Source organism: Ochotona princeps, chromosome 2 (assembly GCF_030435755.1).
Source record: "Ochotona princeps isolate mOchPri1 chromosome 2, mOchPri1.hap1, whole genome shotgun sequence".
Lineage (NCBI taxonomy): Eukaryota > Metazoa > Chordata > Mammalia > Lagomorpha > Ochotonidae > Ochotona > Ochotona princeps.
The window spans coordinates 98,478,941-98,501,206 of NC_080833.1; the positions used below are offsets into that span (position 1 = coordinate 98,478,941).

At 50.1% G+C, this 22,266-nt stretch overlaps 1 protein-coding gene across 2 annotated transcripts in view; it reads left to right on the forward strand.

Annotated features, from left to right (window-relative positions):
• The first annotated feature begins 5,206 nt into the window (after positions 1 to 5,206).
• VANGL1 (VANGL planar cell polarity protein 1) overlaps positions 5,207 to 22,266 on the forward strand; it is a 45,855-nt gene continuing 28,795 nt past the window's right edge. Inside the window, exons 1-2 of one of the 2 annotated variants that reach the window (XM_004581877.3) lie at positions 5,207 to 5,361; positions 14,355 to 14,561. In XM_004581877.3, the coding sequence (XP_004581934.2) occupies positions 14,491 to 14,561 (71 nt within the window). In that variant the 5' untranslated portion in view covers positions 5,207 to 5,361; positions 14,355 to 14,490. The remainder of the gene's footprint in view (positions 5,362 to 14,354; positions 14,562 to 22,266) is intronic. The other variant, XM_058660100.1, reaches the window with a different exon arrangement.

Consider the following 22,266-nt stretch of genomic DNA (forward strand, 5'->3'; position numbering starts at 1 on the left):
TCCTGCTTCCTCTGCTCCACTCCATTGTGTATATCCCTGGGCATTGCTGCCTCCGCTCCCCCAGCCACACTCCAGGCAGAGGTACTATTACCCACCTGCCCAGCAGGTATACATGGAGACCAGGGGTAGGCCAGTTACTGTGCTCCCTCTGTGTTCCTATTGTATTTGTCTCTCCTCAAAGAGAGGACAGACTTAGCCTCCCTTGGGATGCTTTCCCTGCCCAGCCAGGCCTGTGCCTCTCCCCTTCGCTCCCACCTTGCAGCACTGCACTGCTGACAACTACTGACTAGCCAATAGACAGACATGGAATAGGATGAATTTTGAGAAAATGATCCTTTAAAGAATCAAAACTTTTTAACACTTCTCACTTTTGGTGTGGAAATCTTCTTAATATCTGCAGCACATCTTCCCTGTCTTCCCATACAGAAGTTCTGTAGATGCATTTCATGTTGCCAGGTACCACTCTGGCTCATCACCCTGCACCTCTGAACCTGTGCTCACAGGTACTGTTGGCAAATGGAAAAGGCTTGAGGCTGAGAAGGAAGCACACCTCTTCTTGACCCCCCGTCCCCCTTAGTAGTCCCTGGAGTCTCTCTGAGGCCACCTCTTTCCTTTCTTTTGATGTTTTTAGACTATATGGGGCTTAAGAATCAGAGATGAGTTTATCAGTATTATAAACCAAGTGTAAACAGTATCTGAGAGATATTGTGAAAGTAAGCATAGGAGTGATTCTCTTATTTATAAAGTCTATCCTCATTTCCCCGTTTTAGAAAAAAATATACATTTTCTTATTTTGAACATCAGACAGAAAGAAAGAGGGAAAGAGAGAGAGACACAGAGAAAGATCTTCCAGTGGCTGGTTCATTGCTCAGATGATCACAACAGCCAGGGCTGGACCAGGCTGGAACCAGGACTCTCTTCCAGGTCTTTACTGTGGGTGACAGCGAGCTGTTTACTTAGACTATCCTCCACTGCCTTTCCAGGAGCATCACAAAGGGCTGGATTAGAAGTGGAGCAGCTGGAATAAGAGCTGATGCCCTCAAGGGATGTGGGCATTGCAGGCAGTTGCTCTATCTGCTATACCACAATGCCAGTCCAGATTACGCCCTTGGAAGCACAGATATGTACAAAGTCTTTCTCACTGAACTCATTGTCTTCTCTTGTTAACTATCTTTAGTTACATATGCCATGACATTTCAATTAGATTATTCCCTGGTTTGATTATTAATTTCTCAAGGACAATAATTTATTTACTAAATATTTTTTAAAGACTTTTCTATTTTTATTTGAATGGCAGATTTACAAAGAGAAAAGGCGAGAGAGTGAGAGAGTGCTTTCCCATTCACTAATAACCACCCTAAATGGCCACAATGGTGAGAGCTGGGCTGGTCCCAAGCCAGGAGCCAGGAATTTCTTCCATGTCTCCCATGTGGGTACAGGGTTACAAGGATTTCAGCTATCCTCTGTTGCTTTTCCAAGCCATAAGCAGGGCGCTGGGGGGTCAGAAGTGGAGGAAATAGGACTTACACTGGCACCATATAGGGTGCTGGTGCCTAGGCAGAGGATTAGCCTGTTATGCCAATATACTGGCCCATGCTAAGTATTTTTTGAATTAAAAAAAATATTATTTGAAGGAGGAGAGAGAAAGAGAGAGAGCAAGAGAGAGGAAGAGGGAGGAATTTTCTGTCCACTGGCTCACTTTACTAAATGACCACAATGGCCAGAGCCTGCCCAGATTGAAGCCAGGAGTGTGGAGTTTTCATTGCAGTTTTTTACAAGGGTGGCAAGGGCCCAAGAACTTCAGTCATCTTCTACTCTCCCAGGAGAGTTATTGGTAGAGAGGCGGATGGGAGGCAAAGCAGCCAGGACTTTTGGGATGTCAGTATTGCAAGCAGCAGCTTAGCTCACTGCTAAACTCATTACTAATGCCAGCCCCTACTAAGTTGCTGTGGTTTTTAAAGATTTGTTTATTTTTATTACAAAGTCGGATATACAGAAAAGGAGAGACAGAGAGGAAGATATTCCATCTGCTGATTGATTCCCCAAGTGGCTGAGTGGCTAGATTTGAGACAATCCAAAGCCAGGAACCAGGAACCTCTTCCAGGTCTCCCACACGGGTGCAGGGTCCCAAGACTTTGGGCCATTCTTGACTGCTTTCCCAGGCCACAAGCAGGGAGCTGGATGGGAAGTGGAGCTGCCGGGATTAGAACCGGCTCCCATATGGGATTGCAGCACGTTCAAGGCGAGGATTTTAGCCTCAAGGCTATCACGCTGGACCCTTGTTGTTGTTGCTTTAAAGCAACTACTGGGGGGGAAAGATGTGTGGTAGTACTAAAAAAAAAAGTGATACAAAGGAGATGACATTTGAAGAATAAAGGAAATGAGAGGGGAAGATCACAGTAAGAAGGGGAGCAACAGTGTTAGGGGAAGTCCCACAAAGGTCCTCCCGTTTTCTGGTTGCTGGAACCGGAGGAGGCTGTGTGTGGTAGGAGGCATTTCCATCGCATCTTGTGGCAGAAGGGAAGAATCTCTGTGGGTAGCATTCCAGGTTTTGGGAAAGCTGTGAGAACGGGAAGGAGTAAGAAACGCCTGCACACATGGGTGGAATGAAATGCAAGGTTAAGTGGATTGTGGAGGGCTTCTGTATGCAGCCCTGGCATCCCCAGGTGAGAGGGGGACAAATGGATGAGTGAGACAAAGCAGTGGCAGGGAGTGCCCAGAGAGTCCTCATTCTCTCTCAGATGCAGGTTAAACAGGAGACAACTTGAGATGAATGCCACGTAAAGCTACACCACTTTGCAACAGGTGCCTGGAGCCATGGCAATCATCCAGGTTACACTTCGTGCCTAAGAAGCTTGCAGGGGCTTCCCTTTTCAAAGACTCCTCTCTGGCCTGGATAGGAACAGTCTTAGCCACTGACTGGTGCAGTTATTAACTTCATTCAGTTTATCCGGGACCTTCCCACTCCCCTCCCCGCAAGCATCACCTGACGAGCTAACTAGTGGAAAGGACAGAAAGTGAACGAAAATGACTTTCCATTACAATTCACCAAGAATTTGTGTATTACTTCAGGGTTATTCAGGGGCCTCACCACTCAAGTTTGAAACCCCCAGTCAGCTTTAGCTGACTTTTAAAATGAAACAGACTGTTGTGGGGTGTGAGTGAGATCACGCCAGACATGTGTAAGGTTTATTAAAGAGTCTTTATTAACCAAGTTTGGTGATAACAGGGCGCACTAGAAATAGCAAATCACAAATCCATATGGCAATCCAGTCAATCGAAACCCCTAAAGGGAACAAATGGTCATTACCTTGAAGTCTGTCCTTTAAGCGGAAGACCTATGTCTCAGCTTCACCAACAATGTTATCCTGAGAGACCTGGGCACACTTACGAAGCTGCAGACATGCACCTTTCCCTGGCTTGCTTGCACACATTCCACTGCTGCCATCCTCACCTCTCTTGGAACTCTTGATAGTACACACATTAGAAACACAGAGCATCTTAGTATTGCTGTCTTCACTGTCCCGCCCAAACAGTGCACAGAAGGTGAGGAATACAGACACACAGGGGCCATGCTCAGGGGATACCTGTCCTCAGAGTCTGTCTGTGGGAAGCCAGAGAGCAAGCAGGTACTGGGGAGGCCAAGAGTCAGAGTGCTAGAGTGACCAAGAGAGTGAGCCCCTCCTTATCATGGTTCTTTATAGGGGCTTGTGAGGGGAGTGGTTACCCAACAATACAATACCACCCTCTCTGAGGTTGCAGGTGATGATAGGTGAGAGTCACAGGTGGGCAGGAGGGAACACCTAGGGGTGGGGGAGTGGCTTCCCAGCTTGTGACCCTGAACTAGCTGCCTACCTCACTACAGAGACCCCCTTTTGTTGAAACAAAGCTCCCCCTTTCTGGACCAGTTGTCTGATTCCTGTTCTGGTTGCCTGAGTCGGGAGAGGCTGCCCTCTGGAGCTGGCTGGGAAGTGCTAGGATGGAGGGCAGATGGCCTCAGCTGCCCCAGAGGGCAGTGCAGCTTGGTGGCTGGGAGCAGTGGAAATCAGCTACACTGGAGTTGAGTGCTTTTTTTTTTTTTTTTTTTAAGATTTTTTTGTATTATTATTTGAAAGGCAGATTCACAAAGAAGGACAGACTGAGAAGGATCTTCTATTCCCTGGTTCATTCCTCAGATAGCCACAACAGCCAGAGCCAAGCTCATCCGAAGTCAGGAGCCAACAGACTCCTCTGGGTCTTACACGAGGCTGCAGAGTCCCTAGGGCTTGAGCCATCCCCTTAGGTCACAAGCAGATAAGTGAATGGGAAGCAGAGCAACCAGGACATGAACCTGTGTTCATGGGGATGCTTGCAGGTCCATGGGGATGCTTGCAGGCGGAGGATTATGTCAGGATTGATTGAACAGACAAGAAGATGCTTAATGGAGAAATGGTTTTATTAAGCAACACTGTGGCCATCACCCATGCTTTTAGAAAGACTTGCCCCCATCTTGCAGCCCCCCAGGACTCCTGGGTCACCCAAAAAGCCAGGTGACAAAGCTCTTGTTACAAAGGCCAGGATATGCAAGTTTTTGTAAACCAGAGGGATCTGGCCGAATCAGCACAACGTCCTGCTTTTACAGATCTGTCCTTCTGGTGGTTTCCAGGAAGCTGAGGTAGGGTCAAGGGCACCTACACTGCTAAGTGAGGAGGAAAAGGCTGGCTGCCGTGTTTCACAGGGGTGTGTGTGGGGGTCGTGACTATCTGCTTAGTGTCCAACAAGTGTGTGTGTGAGAATGGGTCCAGGGCAGTCCTTAAGCCATGTGACAATATGGGCTTGGGGCTCGGGCGAGGGCAAACGCCATATTTTGTGGATAATTGTGTGTATGTGCCTGCCTGTGAGTGAGCTAGGAGGATGCTGTGGGCAGGGGTCAATCCCTGACCACGTGCATTTCGATGTGTGCAGGTGCCAGGAGGGCGTGCTGCTGCAGCGGGTCAACATATATGCACGTGAGCAAGTGTGTAAGGTTAAGTGGGCGTGCGGGGGGGGGACGTGCGAATGTGAGCGCGTGTGCCTCCCCGAGTGTCTGAGAAGGGGGCGGCACCGGTGGGGTGAAGGGGCCTTGGCCGCCCCGCCCTCCGCTGCAGGTGGGCCGGGCCCGCGGCGGGGCTGGCAGTGCTCGCAGCTCTTGGCTCGCGGCCGCGCCGGGCTCGCAGGGCTGGGCTCGGGCTGCGGGGCGGCGCCGGGACAGGAAGCGGAAAGCAGCAGTGCAGCGGCGGCGGCGGCGGGGCTCTGCCTCCACAGCAGCCCAGCGCAGGCCGCAGAGTCGGGCCGCCGGGAGCCGAGACTGCGGGCCGGAGAGCCCGGCTGACCGGTGGGGAGGTGAGTCCCGCCGGGGCCTGGGCGCGCGGCTCGGCGGCGGCCCCTCGCAGACCTCCTGCGGGAAGATGCCCCCTACCCTGCACCCTCTCCGCACTCCCACCCCGCTGGACCTAGATCCCGGCCCGTGGGCCTCCTGCCTCTGGCCGGGAGCCCCCGCGACTCCTGCGGACCGTACCAGCTCTTGCTTCCCGGGACTCCACTCTGCTGCCATCTCTGCGCTGTGCGCTCCTCCTGCTCCTACCCGCGCTCTCTGCCGCGCCCCATTCCCTTTGCTCCCAGCCCACGCCTCGGACTCTCCTTTCTCCCCCGACTGTCCTTTAGGGTGCGCGTGTTTGAGTGTCGGGGCGCGGCGGGCCGGCCGGTCAGCAAGCCGGGCGTTGGTGGAGGCACCGGGCGGTTGGATCGGTCGGGCTGGGCGAGGGCCGGGCTGCTCTGCCTTGCGCTCTCCGGAGCCGGTCGCGCACGGTGGTTCCCTCCCCGCCGCGGCGCTCCACCGGGGGCCGTCTGGCCCATCGCCAGGCACCGGGACAGAGCTGGCCTGTGTTCACACCTCGCTCTGCAAACTGAGCCGGCCCCGGAGGCCTGAGGGGCTGGGAGGTGGGGGTGAGTCCCGTGGCGCATCGCAGAGCGCAACAGGCAGGTAGGAGTTTACTTTTAAAAACGCCGGGGTGGAGCGCAGCTGTACGGCGACTCCGCCCGAGGCGTCCCCAGCTGGAGGCAGTCCCGCCGCGCTGGGGCAGCCTTTGCCACCCGCGGGAACCTCATTTCCTCCCGCAGCCTTTGAACTACCCTCAAGCAACGCGCGCGGAGAAGTGTGAAGCTTTATAAAAACTTAAACGCGTCGGCGGTGGCGGCGGGAGTGGGCGGAGCCGCGGCCTGGCGGCGGGGCTAGCAGCCGGCAGACTTGGGAGCCCCAGAAAATCCGCCGTTCCGGAGTCCCCTTGGCTGGGCAGGTATCATGGCCACTCCGCCCACCCAGGTGCCGGGAGCCCCTCGGACTGCTTGGAGAGGCGGTGTTGGCGCTCTGGAGTAGGATGATTGTTTAGCTGGCACGTGCATTTTGTTAAAAACCCTTTTGTGTGGTGGGAGTGGTTTGAAATGCATGCATTTTTTAGATACTTCTTGCAAAAGCTGGCAAGCTATAAATGAAGCCTCTGGTGTGTTCACTGAGGTGTTTATAAATTTCACAGGGATGCGGAAAAACTAGTGTCACTTGCATTGCTAATTAGCATGCTCCATCCTGGGGTGGGGTGCGTGATGACAAGGTTCCTGGGCCCTTCAGGTAAGATGGCAGAGACCCATCTGAATCTGGGGAGACGTAATTAGCTACTTTATGGAACCACTAATTAGAGTTTTTAGGAGGGAATTAAATCAATGTGATACAGTTGGGGCTTTGATTTGTGGGAGGAAACTTTTATTTGACAGTTCAAAGAAATGTCGCACTTCCGCTGTCCATGGGTTGTGACCGTCTCCAAACGTTTGTTTCTCTCTCCCTACAAGAAGGGAAAGCAGTGTGAGACTTTTCACTGGTGTGGTGTCGGTTGCAACTGCATTTGTCAGTAAAGCCAGAGGAAAAATATGAGAGTGGCATATTTGTAAAGGCTGCTTGCCAGGCAGCACATTTTTATTGTCTTGTGTATTGAGCAACAGGATGAAACCCTAAAGGAAATGTACAGTTTCCTTACCAAGCAACAATTCTATATCACACTTGTCTGCTGAAGGATAAATGAGTGTTGAGTGAAGCAGGCATCCTGCCTGTTCATTCCTGTAACACACGTGGGGTCACTGCCCTGAACTTCCGTGGCCACTGAGGCTGGATGGGTCCCACATCAGACTGCATTTGAAATCCTTTGGTCTGTAAGCTCCTAGGAATTAGATACTTGGGATGCTGAGCCTGCACGAGTAGGCACTGAAATCGCAATACTCACTAAAGGGTTGTGAGTCTTTTGGGACGAGAATGGTTGGCTGTCTTCCTCTATGTAAGCAAATAATCCTGGTAGTTACTACATTGCTATAAAGCTTCCGCAGCTGAGAGTACAGGTTCTGAGTCTAAAAGTTCAATCCGTGGCTCCAACCTTGATCAGCTTTGTGACTTTGATATCCTTAACTATAACATGAGATTCGTATTTTGTCTCGCTGAAAGTTGTTTTTAAGGGTTGAGATATATTATGCAGATGACTTAAAACAGGGCCTCACATGCAAGAGGTGCTTGGTAACATTAAGTTGTTAGACTCACTGCCACCATTTGTCTGTAAAACAAGGTCACCATGATCGGGGATGACTTTACATGGCACGTGATTTGGGCAATGCCATGCCATCTTCCCTCAAGGTGGACAGAATTAGATGGGTTTATGGTGTGCCGTAGCCAGAGTATGTTGCTGTTAGCTGTCTCAGTGTTGGATGCAGATTTTGTGGTCTGTCCCCATTTATGTCCTCTTGTATCTCACTTAGTGGTCAGCACTCATTGAACCTAGCACTATAGGACTTGCAGAGGAAGTCATGCTCATAAGATATTGTTTCTGAAGCTTAAAATTCTAGCAGGGGACAAAGGCATTGCCCGAAAACAAATCCACACCCTGGAACCCCAGCCATGTTCACCATTCACAGCTCTTTAGAAGTCTGGAGCCTGCTGCTGGAGGGGTTTCAGGTAATGAGCAATTGATTCTCAGCCAAGAATAGTGATTTGGGAAGGTGAGCAGCAGAGATTGGCAAGACGGGTAAAGTGAGGTGGACGTTTTTCTTGTTTGTGAACAATGGCCCGGTATCATTGATTGATTAGAGCTCTGTTGCAGTAAGAGAATCTTTTCAGGATATCCCAAATGTCACAAGGCTTGTGGATATTCACGGCGGGGTGCTGGGAGAGGCTCTGGGGTTTGTGGACCAAAGGTTGAGCACAATGACTTGTACACTTTGCCAGGTTTTTCAGGACCCTGCCTCCCAATGCCACAGCCTCCAAATAACCCCTCTGACACATTTCCCAATGTCCACTTCTACTCTGGGAAATGATAAATGGAAGACTGCAAGAGATGGAATGGAAATGACCAAATTACTTCTTTAGGGTGAATAATAATAACTGTTAAGGGTGTACTAGCATAGACCAATGCAGTATACCTAAGGCAAAGGAGGCATGGATCTTACTGCATACACAAATACTCTTCCTAACCCAAGGAATTAACTGAGCAACAATCCTGGTTGACAGTTATGAGTGCTTGTATGTGCTGGCTTTGTACTGAATGGTTTAACCACGATGTAAGCAAGATAGACCTCTGTCTTTCCAGTTGGGGAAACTGAGGTTTAGAGATATTGCCTAACTTGCTCCAAGTTCGTGCAGCTCGTGGTGACAGTAGCCAGGATGCACTAATTTTCTGATCCCAGAACCTGAGCTCCTTGCTCTTCCTCTCTAGAGGGAAAGTTAACTCTCCACAAAATTACTTAAGTTGTCATTTCCCTTTGAGTACTGTATAATTAAAAACTACGTGTCTTGAGAAAAATGTTTGCTTCAGGATGTGTCAGTAATAATTAGTGGAGTGAACCCTTTAGCATTCCATCTGTGGCCAAGCTCGGATGTGTAGAGGAGACATAGCAGCAAGCTGCATGCCTCTCTTTTGGAAGTGGGTCTGCGGCAAAGGGAGCGAATGGTTCTTTAAATCGGTGGGCATCTGTACCCTATGCAGGGTGCCTCTGCACCCCCAAACCAGAACTCCTTTCGGTCACTCAATAGCTCTAGGCAGAGCTGTTGATGTTTTTATTGTGTCCTTTTTGGTGAAGGTTAGCGTGCGTTAACCACCGTCATTACCAGAACATATTATTTCGCTCACATGATTTTCTTAATGCTGTGTTTTTTCATTGAAGTAGTGGCCCAATATATTTTATGAGTAAACTATTTCAGGGGAAGATTTGATTTGAGGCTGCTGTTCTGCACTGGTTCTTCATGTAGTCTGATAAACGAGGCTCGCTCATAACTTTTTGTCTAGGAATTCCAGAATGGAGGCCACTGCCACCCTGAGTAAAGTAGTCTGTACACCGTCTTCCTGGTTGTTCCTTGCTTTCATGCGGTTTGATGAACTCTGGCCCTATCTAGGTGTTTGTCTCCAGCCCCCACCTAGCCATGCTGTTGCTGCTGATAAGCTGATAAGGTGCTGGTGACTGGAGGAAGGGGCAGGATGCCCTAGCGCGGGGGCTGGCAGGTGCATTCAGTGCCGCCTCTGCACCTCCTTTCTCATCTGCAAGACTCAGGATTTAAAATCATGAAATAAGGTTTCATCCCTGGTGGATCTGTGCCGGCCAATCCCTCACCCATTCAACAGCCATTCAGTGGGAGAGCCCATCGTGGTCCAAGAGCCAGAGGAAAATGGGAACAGAAAAGCAGTTTCTGGGCAGTCTGTTTTGGAGCCTTAAGCACATGCATCAGGGTGTGATTGGAAGTGGAAAGTATGACCGGAAGTTGGAGTACCGGGTGCTGGGAGGGGCCTGGTTGAGGCCAGAGGGTCAGGAAAGAAGCAGGATCTAAACTGAGAGGAAATGGGCAAAAGAGATCACATGAAGGGTGAGTACCAACAGATGCACCTGCATATGCAATGCGGAGAGCCTGGCAGGGCCTCTGGGAGCTGGACTTGTGGATAGAAGCTGTGGGTGGGGCAGAAGCCTTTGTTTTGTATTCTAAATTTAGTGGGACACCAGGAGAGGTTTGAAGCAAAAAAGTGCCACTGCACTGAAACATAAAAGGCCATCCTGGTTGCTGGCCAGTCTGAACTAAGGTGGCAATAGAGTGTTGTCGGGGCTCAGCCTTGTGGAGTGAGTTCCACATTGGAGAATCCGTCTTTATACCTTTATGACTCCTGCTCTTTAAGGCCAGTGCAGCAGCCTATCAGTTGATAACTCCAGGAACTTGATTTCTTTTCAGGAGTTTATTGTCTTTCCTGATAAGGGATCCTTGTCATTGACCTTCTGTTAATTTCTTGTGCACACAAAGGAGTAGCGCATAAACACATCACTGCAGTTGTGAACTCCTGAATGTGCTTATCTATTAATGCATTGGCCCAAGTCATCCTGGGTAGAATCAGTTTCCCTCCTGTTACTTCACTTTTTTTCCTCACTCAGATCATGGATATGAGAAAAGGTGACCACCATGGTAGACCTGCTATGGCTTAGAAGAAGGGGCTTGAGCCTTGTGCAGCTGGGTTAAGGGAGGGAATCTGGAGCATTATCATGGTGGAGGAAGAGGATGACTGGGAACTGGGCGAGAGAAGACACAGGCTTCCAAGACAGGTGTGGCTTAGGCAAATGTGTGGGATGCAGGGGACAGTATTACAAATGGCACAGAGGGCCCAGTGTGGTGGCCTAGCAGCTAAAGTCCTCGCCTTGAACGCGCCGCAATCCCATATGGGCACCGGTTTTAATCCCGGCAGCTCCACTTCCCATCCAGCTCCCTGCTTGTGGCCTGGGAAAGCAGCCGAGGATGGCCCAAAGCCTTGGGACCCTGTACCCATGTGGGAGACTTGGAGGAAGTTCCAGGCTCCTGGCTTCAGATTGACGCAGCACTGGCCATTGCGGTCACTTGGGGGTGAATCATTGTATGGAAGATCTTCCTTTTTGTCTCTCCTCCTCTCTGTATATCTGATTTCGCAATAAAAAATAAATAAATCTTTTAAAAAAATGGCACAAACTGGAAACCATAATGCTAAGGGAAATGAGCCAATCCCAAAAGGTTGGATACCACATGCTTGCCTTAATTTAAGATGAAATGATGTCAATATGAAAAATAGTACCTGTAAAGTGTAATATTATCTCAACCTGAAACAGCCTATACCACATGCAATAAGACATTGTGAAATAACCAAAGAACCAACAATCAAAAAAAAAAATGGCACAGAGTTGGATATCTTCAGTAGAGTGATGCTCTTACATGATCAGAGGAAAGACCAGACCAGGGCATCAGAAGCAACCCTAAGGATGAGCAATGTCCCGGTAGCAGCAAGATGAGCAGGCAGTGGGATTTGTTTCTCAGTGTTTGGTGGTTATGGGTGTTAGAGTCCCAGGGAGAGGTAGCATGCTGCGTGCCAGTTTGCAGAAGCTTATACCAAAGTAAACCCAGGAATGGACAAGACCAATGGGTTTTGAATGTCAAGGAGAGGACATGCAGAGGGAGAGGACAGCCAGCAAGCAGCAGGGAGCCTCTGCCATGGCAGGCGCTATGCCTTTGCCATTGTGCTGCTTTAGTGCTGTGTGTGGCAAGGATTCAGAGTGGCTGGTTGCACACTGGAATAGGCCAGTCAGTCATGGCGAAGGGGAAGGACAAGGATGTACTCTTTTGGATTCTGGCTTCCAGACTGCCTCAGTAGAGTACTGAGGATGGAAGGTGTGGGTTGAGTCAATTTGGGAATTGTGGGAGAGGTACCCACCGAGGATGTTGGTGGACTAAAGTGAAGCCTTTCCCTGGAGGATAGTGTGGGCCAGTGATTTCCTTTGAGGGACTTGCCTGAGGGTGCCTTAATGGCTAGACAAGGTTTCAAGGAGGACCAAGAGTGACAGCCCTGTGGCAGAGGGGGAGGAACTGAAATGTAGGTCACCACCTGCCAGGACTTCATGTCAGGAGTCTCATGAACTCCTCAGATGGCTTCAGGAAGAGATAATATTAGTGTGACCTCATTTCACAGGAGAAAGGGGATCTGTAATCTCTGAGAGGTGGGTATCTTCCCCAGGAAAGTCCCAGCTAGAAAATGCCAGGCTCGCATCAGCCCAGGTCTGCCGCACTGGGGCCACCTGCCCGAGAGCCCAGCAGTAACTTAGCACGAAGTTACTTCCTGAGTGGAATAGCTGATGCAGAGTTCTAGCTGGAGAAGCAGCAGCGAGTGTATTAGTCGTGAAGAGTTCATGATCTGTTTCCTGGACATACCAGACTGGGAGCTAGCAGCAAGTGGGCAAGAGGGACAGGGCTGCTGGTGGCTGGATGGGCTGAACCTCCTGAGGTTGGTGTCTGCCAAATGTAAAGCATGCAGGGGTGAAGGGGAGGGGGCAGGGGTGTTACGAAGAGGGAGTCACCCTGAATGAGGTCAAAGGGCTGTGAGGCTGCAAGGTGCTGAAAGCCAGCTGAAGGTGCTAGGGAATGGCTGGAGGCAGCTTAGGGAGGACCCAGGTGAGCTAGGGAAGTGGGGTTGACTTCAGATGCTGGTATGTTTTCCCATTTCCCTTTATTGCCCCTGCCCGGAAAATAGGCTGCCTTATTTCCTTGTTGTGGGTTGGAAAACTGACACCGTCTCTACTCCCCCTAGCAGAAGCTGCCTTGTCCAGGCCACAGTTGGTTAGTGAGTGGTGGCCCCCAGAAGCCAGTCCACTGCTGCTGACTGCAGGTGAGCCTCACACTGGCAAAGGCAGCTTTCCTGCTGGCTGCCGGCCACACTCCTGTCCAAGAGTCTGCTGCTGAGAAAGACCCGGAGAACCTGGGCTTTGGGAACCAGCATGAGCAGTAAGCACAAGCCACGCTAGAGAGCATTTGCCCGGCTCATCCAGAACCCATGTTGGCTGCTGTCAGTAGGTCATTGTCCTACTCCTGATGTTTGCATTTCACAGGTGGGGAGGTTCCAAGAGCTGTAATAATGTGGCTGAGCTCCCACGCCTAGGAGGGGAATCCGGGTTAGAGTGGGAGCCCAGCTCCAGTTTCTGTATCTACTTGCTTTCATCGCAGCAACCCTGTGAGCTGTGTCCATTTGACAAGGGCAGAGACAGGAGTGTGAGAGGGCAGGTGCCTTGTCCTGTGTTGTATAGAGTGGCTGCCCTTGGGCTAGCAGCCAGGCTACCCCAGGAGATGTGAAATGCTGAGTCAGGGCATCAGGGACCTATGCTGGGGGGCAGACCTTGCAAGTGAAAGGCACTTTGCTTTCAGAATGCATGGACCAGGGGGCCTTTGAGGCCGGGGGGTGGGGGCGAGGGGCGGTGTGGATGAGTGGGGACTGGCCAGCCGGATTCCTGTTCTCAAGCCTCTCACACAAAGTTGCTAGGGTCTGGAAGCCTGGCCCCTCCTGGTGGGGGGTAGGGAATGGCATTTACAGCTCCTTTGTTTTTTCTTCACACTTCATTCCCTGGCGCTGTTTGCAGTTTCAGGGGGGGTAAGGGACTGGCTGGAGGCAGGTTCTCTGCTGGGCCAAATCTAGTTCTGCTCTGTAGCCAGGGTGCTGGGACACAGCACAACAGGGAGCTGTTTCTAGAAGCCAAGGCGTGTGGGAGCTCAGGAATGTGCTTGGAAATGTTGCCAGTGGAGTTTTATTGCAAAGCAGTGTCTAGTGAAAACGTGGGGAAAGACCCAGGAGCTCACCACCAGTGCATCACCTGCCTTCATTGTTTGCTATCTCCTTTTACCCCTTGTCTGGGTCATGTCTATTCAGCCTGTCTCTGAGCCTGGGTCTTGCTTTGTAAGTTTACTATTATTTAGTGCTATATTATGAACGTTTCTGCTCTTTTTCATTAGCATTTGCAGCACATAGGTGATGTTGCTTTGGAAGGATGAACTGTGTTTCCTAACTCCCTTGTTTGGGGGATATTAAGATGATGTCTAGCTTTTTACTAGTATACATGATGTGGTAATAATCACAAGAAGAGAGAGAGAAAAAAGAAGAGAGAAAACAGTTCCCAAATATTTATTCTCAGAATTTTTGTTGCTGGAGGAGAGTCTGAGACATTTTAACCTGGTTTGAATGCTAAGGCCATATTCCTTCAAAGCAACTTCCCCAAGCCCATTGGTGGGGGGGGGCTGGGCACAGCAGGTGGGGTTGCTGGGAGGAAGTGTGGTCCAGCACCTGGGCCCAGGAGAGCAAGACTGTGTGCAGCCAGAGGTCACTCCTGTGATGGGGATTCTTCTCCCTGGGTACCTGTGCTGCCTGCCCCACAGGCCAGAAACCTGCTTGGGTGGAGAACTTAGAGAGGAGATTGCGTTCTGTCTTTCAGCCCCGTGGAGATGGATCGTGAAGACTGACACCTGTCTTTTTCCCTTTCCCCAGAATTTGCTCCTGTTGAAGAGGGGCTGGCCTCTGACTCCCAGACTGTGCAAGGCGTGGGGAGTCTCGTCGGTGCCATTCCCCACCTCTCAGAAGGACCAGTACCTGCTTCCTCATCAAGAGCAAGTTCTGCATTGCTATGGATACCGAATCCACTTATTCTGGATATTCTTACTATTCCAGTCATTCGAAAAAGTCTCACAGGCAGGGGTATGTCACTCTTCCTTTGGGGGAAGCCTGCAGGCCTTTAGGGGTTTCTAGATCCCCTTTCCAACAATGGCTTGGACTGTTGGAGCATTGGTTTGGGAGAAACCGAGCTGTTAGGATATGGAACATGCAGTGGAGGGAACTACCGTATCAGTTCCCATTTTGTAGCCACTGTTAGAGCTGATGACCTTAATTTCTCATCATTGGTTTTTAGTTAAAACTCCTCCCTGCCGTGGAAATGGCCTGTCTTTCTAAGTCAGTTTTCCCAGAGTTTTGTAAAGAATGGTAATGCAAGTTGTTGTTGTTTGCAGAAGTGTTAATTGGTTGCTTTTCACCCTTAGCAGCTGACTTGTCTATTTTGCACCTGAGTTCTCCCACAGGGAACAGGTGGAATGGGTCTGGTGCCTGCTTCTCTTAAGACTTGTCTTCCCAGTGAACAAGTCTGCATTTTGAGAATGCTGTGTTGGGTAAGGGAAGCCAGAATCCACCTCATGCGCACACGGAGCAGGTCTGCACTGGTGTACAGAGAGCCTGCTGCATGACTCATCCTCACAGTGTTTTCTGAGAAGAGCCAATGAATGCACAAAGTAAGAAATGGAGAGTTGGCACGTGACTGGTGTATCTGGTCAACCCACAGTGTGGCAGCTTGCCTAGCTAGTCTCAACTGTGAAATGGGTACCAGCCCCCCCTAGCAGACTTGTTGAAGATTCGCTGAGTTATTGAATACAAAGTTTAGTGCCTGATGATAGGGCGTCACTCACCTGCAGATGCCCTGACGCACGATGGCCTTGGCATGTCAGTGCCATCTGCAAAGAAGGCCCCACATGTCACAGCCCCACACTGACACGGGTGCGGTGACTGCAGTCAGGTTCCCCTGAGTGTGCAGTGTTCCACAGGAGCAACTGGATTCTAAGTGGGGTGCTAGTTGGCTTCCTTGTATGTAGAAAGAGGTGTGGCAACGTGGACTCCAAGCTGCCAGGCAGTGGTCCTTGCAGCATGGGAGCTCAGCCCAGAGGTGACTTATGGGGACTTCATTTGGACTTGATTAGTTTTTCACAAAGAAATATTTCAAAATTTCTAAAAAGAGAGAATGGAATGAGAGATGTAAACAAAAAGTTTTGAAAGACATGTAATGACATGAGAACGTGTTCATGAGCCCAGGTTATGAATAAAACAAGATTGGAAGCCTGGAACTTTGTAACTGTGTACACAACACAGTAAAATGGGTGTTTGCATAGGGACACCCCCCCCACCACCACCCGCCGTCTCTGAACATAGGAGAAGCAGCGAAAGAGAAGTCGTCTATCTGCTGGTTCATTCCCCAAATAGCTGCAACAGCCAGGGCTGCACCAGGCTGAAGTTAGGAACCAGGACCCTCTCCGGGTCTCCCATGTAGTGCAGGGGCCCAAGACCTTGAGCCATCTTCTGCTGCTATTCCAGGCACATTAGCAGGGTGCAGGATTGGCCATATGTGATGCCAGTGCTACAGGCAGTGTAAGTCACGTGCCTTAGTGCTGACCGCCATGTCTTGCTCTGAGAGGGTTGTCAATGAGCTCCTGTTGGATCCCAGATAATCCTGTCTAAGAAGGGGGCATGAAGGAAGCATGGAAGTAAGGGTGCTACTAGGAGCACCTGTAATCCGAGGCCAAAGCCCAGAGCCTGGGGAAGTCCAGGGCCCCTCTTGTGATGCAAATTTAATCACAGATCTCAACCTGTGAGAAGTGGGCACTCTTTTTTTTTTTTTCAAAGATTTATTTTTATTGGAAAGTCAGATGTACAGAGAAGAGGAGAGGCAGAAAGGAAGATCTTCTGTCTGATAATTCACTCCCCAAGTGACTGCAGTGGCTGGAGCTGTGCTGATCCGAAGCCAGGAGCCAGGAGCTTCTTCCAGATCTCCTACGCGGGTACAGGGTCCCAAGGCTTTGGGCTGTCTTTGACTGCTTTCCCAGACCACAAGCAGGGAGCTGGATGGGAAGCAGGGCTGCTGGGATTAGAACCTGTGCCAATATGGGATCCTGGCACATTCAAAGTGAGGACTTTAGTCACTAGACCACCACACTGGGCCCATGGTGAGTACTCTTTACCAGATGACTTAGATAAAACGGGACGGGGATGTTTGAAAACATCCAACCTATGGAGCTGAGAGAGCACCCTGCACCACAGGGACTGAAGAAGGAGTTCACCAGGGCTATGCTAGGCCCTGGTGCTTCAGGCTTCTGAGGGCTCTTGGAAGTTGGCAGGGCTGTGCTCTTGGTGTAACCCTGACTCTGCCTTTCCATGGAAGTGAAACGCAGATCTCCCAGCACCTCCTGGGACTGGTGTGGGAAGCACGTGACACCTATTCACACAGGCTGTGCCTTTCAATCAGTTCCTGAATACCTGCTTTGCCTAGAGCTCTGAATGAGGAGGTCTGGGCATTAGGGCTTTGTAGGCATGGTCCAGGGTTCTTTAGAAAACAAAACCATGGCCTCGCAAGGTGGTTCTTTGACTGCAGTCCACGTCGAGTGCAGTTACTGTGGGCAGAGGTTACAATCTATAGATGGTGCATGCTGTGGAGTCTATGTGCCAAGGAGGGAAGAAAGAAGGCTAAGCAATGACTGTACAGAGCCTGGCAGCCACCTGACCCCGGACCCAGCCAAGGGCTTGCGATCTCAGGAGCGTCTCTGCGAAGGCTGCTCTGCTGAGGGAATTGTCCGGAACTGAATGGACGTGTAGGCAAGGGTTGAGAAGAGCCGGCTTCTGGCAATTGTATACCCTGGAATAATGAAGGGCACGAAACTTGATATGCTTTGACATAGTGATCACCTAGGAGGACTGGTTGAGTGCCAAGTAGGTGACAGATAACTTCTGGCAGGGAGGTCAATGGCCTGGTTTTGCGATGCCTGCAGTCTCCAGAGGGTATCTAGTGAATGTGGTGGGAAAATGGTACAGACTCCAGCCACCCTCATCTAACCTTTGGGTTTGGTGTACAAGTTTCCTGATTTAACTACTGCAGCTGCCAATAGCGTCAATGACCATTGCGGGGGTGCCTTTTAGTGCCCTTGTAGTGGTTAACCTTTCAGCCTAACAGCACTCCTGGAATGGTGGGGAAAGTGGTCCCATTTCATAGGTCATGACACTGAGGCACAGAGAGGCAGTGCTGCCGGCCTTTTAGTGAGTTACAAGGTGACTTTCTTAGGTTCCAGGCCTCCACTTGCTGCTCCTGTGGAAGGGAAGTTCCCCATTTTGAATGAGAAATGTAGGGTCACTCGTGTGACTAAAGCATGGTCTTGTGGAGAGCAGCGTGGGCAGTGGAGACTACTTCAGCATCAGTGGGACCTGCGCCCAACCTCCCTGCCGCAGCCAGGATGGAGAGCCAGCAGCCAGCAAGCCCCGGCAGCGGGCAGGAAGGACAGGTAGTGGGTGGTGGTAGAAAAGGAAAGGGAGGAGTAACCGGTGGGGCTGGCTTTCCCCAAATAGACCATGGGCCAACAGCAGAGTCAGGACTAAACAGTCTCCCCAGGAAATGCTGACTGTAACCGGGTGTGGGAATCGGCATGGGAATCAGGGCTGCTCTCGCTGCAGGAGGGGGCGGGTGTGTTTACAGCAGCCCCCAGGGCTCAGCTCCAGGTGGGGCCTGAGCTGATACACTGAGATATACTCATGAGTCCAGATACGTGCCCAGGCCTCCTCCATGATGACGCTTGCTGTTGCCACCCCCTTGTATACATGCACAAATACATGTACCTCTGCCTGCACAAATATATTTTTCAGATGGGTTGATTCAGAGATAAGATACTACCATCTGTATGACTAACCCAGCTGCCCAGACGAGGCACACGAGTGAGCTGGATCACACTCGTGGAACTGGAAAGCCGTGCCAGCATACATGCGCTTTTAACTCCTCCCACCCCCGGGAGTTTTCCGCCTGTTTCCTTTCCTAATTTCCTATTTCCAGATGGGCTCTGTGCACTATGTAGCTCATCAGTGGGGACCCTCTCCTAAGTTACAGCATCTGCAGGCACAGGAATGAGCATCTGGATGCATGCTTAGCCCAGTGAGGGACCACGTGCCACTCCTAGTGCTGCGTGCTGCCAAGCACCAAATGCAGTGTTGTTGTTAGATGTTGGTATTGAGTCCTGGCTTGGCTCAAAGGTCTGCCTGGAGTGGTAATTCAGGACCAGTAACTTCTATAATAGCTGCACATCAGGTCTTTTCTAAGGAAAGATGTATTTATTTATTTGAAATAATTTGAGAGGGAAAGACAGAGAAATAGGGGGAACTTTTGTTAGCTGCTTTACTCTCCAGATGCCTGCAAAAGCCAGGACTGGGCCAAACTGCAGCCAGGAGTCTAGCTTCATTGGAGTCTCCCACCTGGGCAGCAGGGGCCAAACACTTGGGCTTTCATTTGCTGCCTTTCCATTAGCAGGAAGCTAATGGGAAATGGTTGAGCTGGTTGGGAAATGGAGGAGCTGTGACACAAACTGGGATGCTTATGGGATGTTGGAGTTGCAAGAGACAGCCTTATCCACTGTGCTACGATGCTGATCCTGTATGTCAGTTCTTGACAATAAGACCCATGCAAGCAGCATTACACCTAGTTCAGTGCCGGCATGAGTCAGGAAGATGTGCTTTACACCTGCCTCTCACTTGACAGTAGGTGGAAGGTGTCAGCCTTGGCCATCACTCAGCCAGGGTTACATCAAGCTGGCCAAACCTTTCTCCAAACTTCATCTGCTTACTATTCTCTTAAAATCTTAACGGAGTAACACTGAACATTGCAACGTGGTATGGATCCCATTGCTGAGGTGCTGCTATGACTAGGGCATTTTACACAAAGGTGGACTCCCAAGTTGTGCTCCAGTGAAGCCCTTCCCAGGAGCATGGCCTCCAAAAGCCTTGGAGAACATGTCCTGCACTGTGGTCCACATCTTGGTCGCCTGAGCTGCTGGTGTAAGAGATTCCTAGCATCTCTTTGTATATGCATCCGGCAGGTCTGCAGCCCAGGTGGTAGTTGTGCACACTGAGGTTTGAGAAGCTCTGGTTTCAGCTTGCAGGCTCTAGAGGAAAGGGGACCTGCCTTGGCTCATCAGAGAGGAGGTTCTTACCCGGGTTAGCTATGTATCACCAGGAGAATGACCAGACTTTCATCTCACATTTGGCCACTCTTGGGCCCTTTTGGAACCAGACTGGGTGAGCTGGGCCCTTTTGGAGCCAGACTGGGTGAGCTGGGCCCTTTCGGAGCCAGGCTGGGTGAGCTGGGCCCTTTCGGAGCCAGGCTGGGTGAGCTGGGCCCTTTTGGAGCCAGGCTGAGTAAGCCAGGCTCTTTTGGAGCCAGGCTGGGTGGGTTGAGCCCTTTTGAAGCCAGGCTGGGTCAGTTGGGCCCTTTCAGAGTCAGGCTGGGTCAGTTGGGGTTTGGGTGTACACTGGATGCTTCTCCAGCTGCTTTTTTGCACTGGCATTATTCAGGCTCCTGGCAGTTGGCACTTGGTGAAAGAATTTGAATGTCCACTGGAATTTGTACTGTCAGGATTTGACCCATGGGAGTGGGGAATTGATAGATGGGCAGGTTAGCTGAACATGTGACCTGGCTGTTGGCCCAGAAAGAAATGAATTGTATGTACTCAGGAAACAGGAGAGAGAAGAGGTGCCAGCCTGGGTGGCCGCCACAGTGGGTCTAGTGAAGCAGCCATCCTTCTCCTGTGGCTTCCTCTGGAGAGCAGCCCAGTCCATGGGAAATCTGCACATTGGTGCCTTGCTCCTCTCCGTGAGTAGCTTCTGAAAGGATTGTATTTGACAACCTGGGGCCAGGTGCACAGCTTGGTGCTATCTAAGATCACAAGTCCAATGGTTCCTCTTCAAAGGCATATCTTGTAACTCTAATGGTTTATCTAAGGTGAGGATGAGCGTCAGGCGTACTTCTGCTATCAGATATTCCAGTTGCTTTTCAAAATAACGTAGCCTAGTGGTTTTGAATAAAGCTCCTGTCTCTAGACTTGGACTCACATCTTACTCTGCTTTTTACTGTAACTTGGGCAAGTTGTATAAACTCTGCCAGCCTCAGTTACTGCATCTGTAAAATGGGATACCTCTTGGTCATTTAGGGTTATTAGGATTGAGTTGAGTCAATCTAGTAGGGCAGGGAGTGCATTGGTATTATTGAACTTGTGTGTAGTTGGACTGTTCTTTGCCCTAGAGTCCTGCTGGAAACAGTTCACCTGTGCTGACCAGATTGTGTCCCATTTCTGGATTTGAACTTAGCCGTAAATTGGGATCTGTTAGGCTCTAGGGCTAGAGCCAGTGTCCCTGAGTGGTTGTCTGCAGCTGGGGCAGCCTCCTGAGAAGGTATTGATAAGGTCCAAAGTTGACAAGGAATCTGTGTGGTTTTGGCTTTGTTCTTTTTACTTTCTTTCTTAAGTCCATCAATCTGAAAGGCAGAATAACAGAGAGAGGAAGAGAGAGATATCATCCATCTGCTGCTCACTCCCCAAATGTTCACAACAGCCTTGACTGGCCAGGCCGTCATCCTGAGCCTGGTGCTCCCTATCTGTGTCTCCCACGTCTGTGGTAAGGACCAGTTTCCTTGGGCCATTAGCTGAGCTGGATCAGAAATAGAGTAGCTTGAACTTTTGCTCCCATACCCCATGCTGGCTTTGTACGTAGTGACTTCACCCATTGTGCCCTAGCTTCAGCCCTTTGTTTTTAAGCTAGTATAGGTTAATAGGAGAAATGTGCATGGAGTGATAGGGAATGTGTTATGTGTGAATAGTTCCATTTATCTGTCTTTTCAAGGCACACATGCTCTTGTTTCACAAAGTCAAGTCACCGTGTCTTGCCATTGACAAGTATTAGCAATGATAGTAACTACTGAGGGTTGGGTCCTCCATGGCCTTGCAACGAGCACATCTCCGTGTGGGGTCATCATGTTGCCCATTTCACACTTAAGCAAACTGAGGTGTTCAGAGGTGAAATAGCTTGTGCAAAGTCACACATCCAGAAGATCTGTTTGTCTCCAAAATCTGCATATGTAATGTTTCTTCCCTCCTGCCTGGGAGACCTCTCAGAGGCAGGAAGTAGAACTGATGTCAAGGTGGTCTTTAGGGACAAGAGGGAACTTAATGACTCTTGGTGCTAAAGGAGGTCTCTGGTGGGGCGCAGGGCCTGTCTCTTGGCAGCTGGGGTAAGGGTGTTAGTCTCCATAGGTGGTTATTGACCAGTCCCTGCACTAATTGTTTCCTTTTGTAATTTCATGATTGATCTATTGCAGGCTGTTCTCAGTCACCCTGGAAGACCACCCAGAAGGTACATGGGGTAAAATGATGCCCCAGCCTGCTTGGCTTAAAAGACCTGTAAACTCATGCTAACATATACCCTGATACTTTTTGGTGTCATTTGTCCTGGCTTTGTTCTGTGGCTGGCGTTGAGTTCAGAACCTATGGGAATAACTCTGAGTTTTGAACTTGCAAGAATAAAAAGTAAATGAATCTCTGCACTAGTTTAGCTTTTCTCTCTTCTCTTCTTATCCAAAGGTTTAGGGTATCAGTGTGTCCCAGATTTTCTTTCTTTACTTTTTTTTTCCTTCCTTCTTTTTTTTTTTTTTTTTTTTTGTTTTTGGATGAACTATAGATATTCTGTGATGCCCCAATTTTAAAAAGCCCTAGGCGTTGTGATAAAGAAGGTGAAGTGACTGCCTACAGCACTGGCATTTGGCAAGCAATATCAGGGTGCT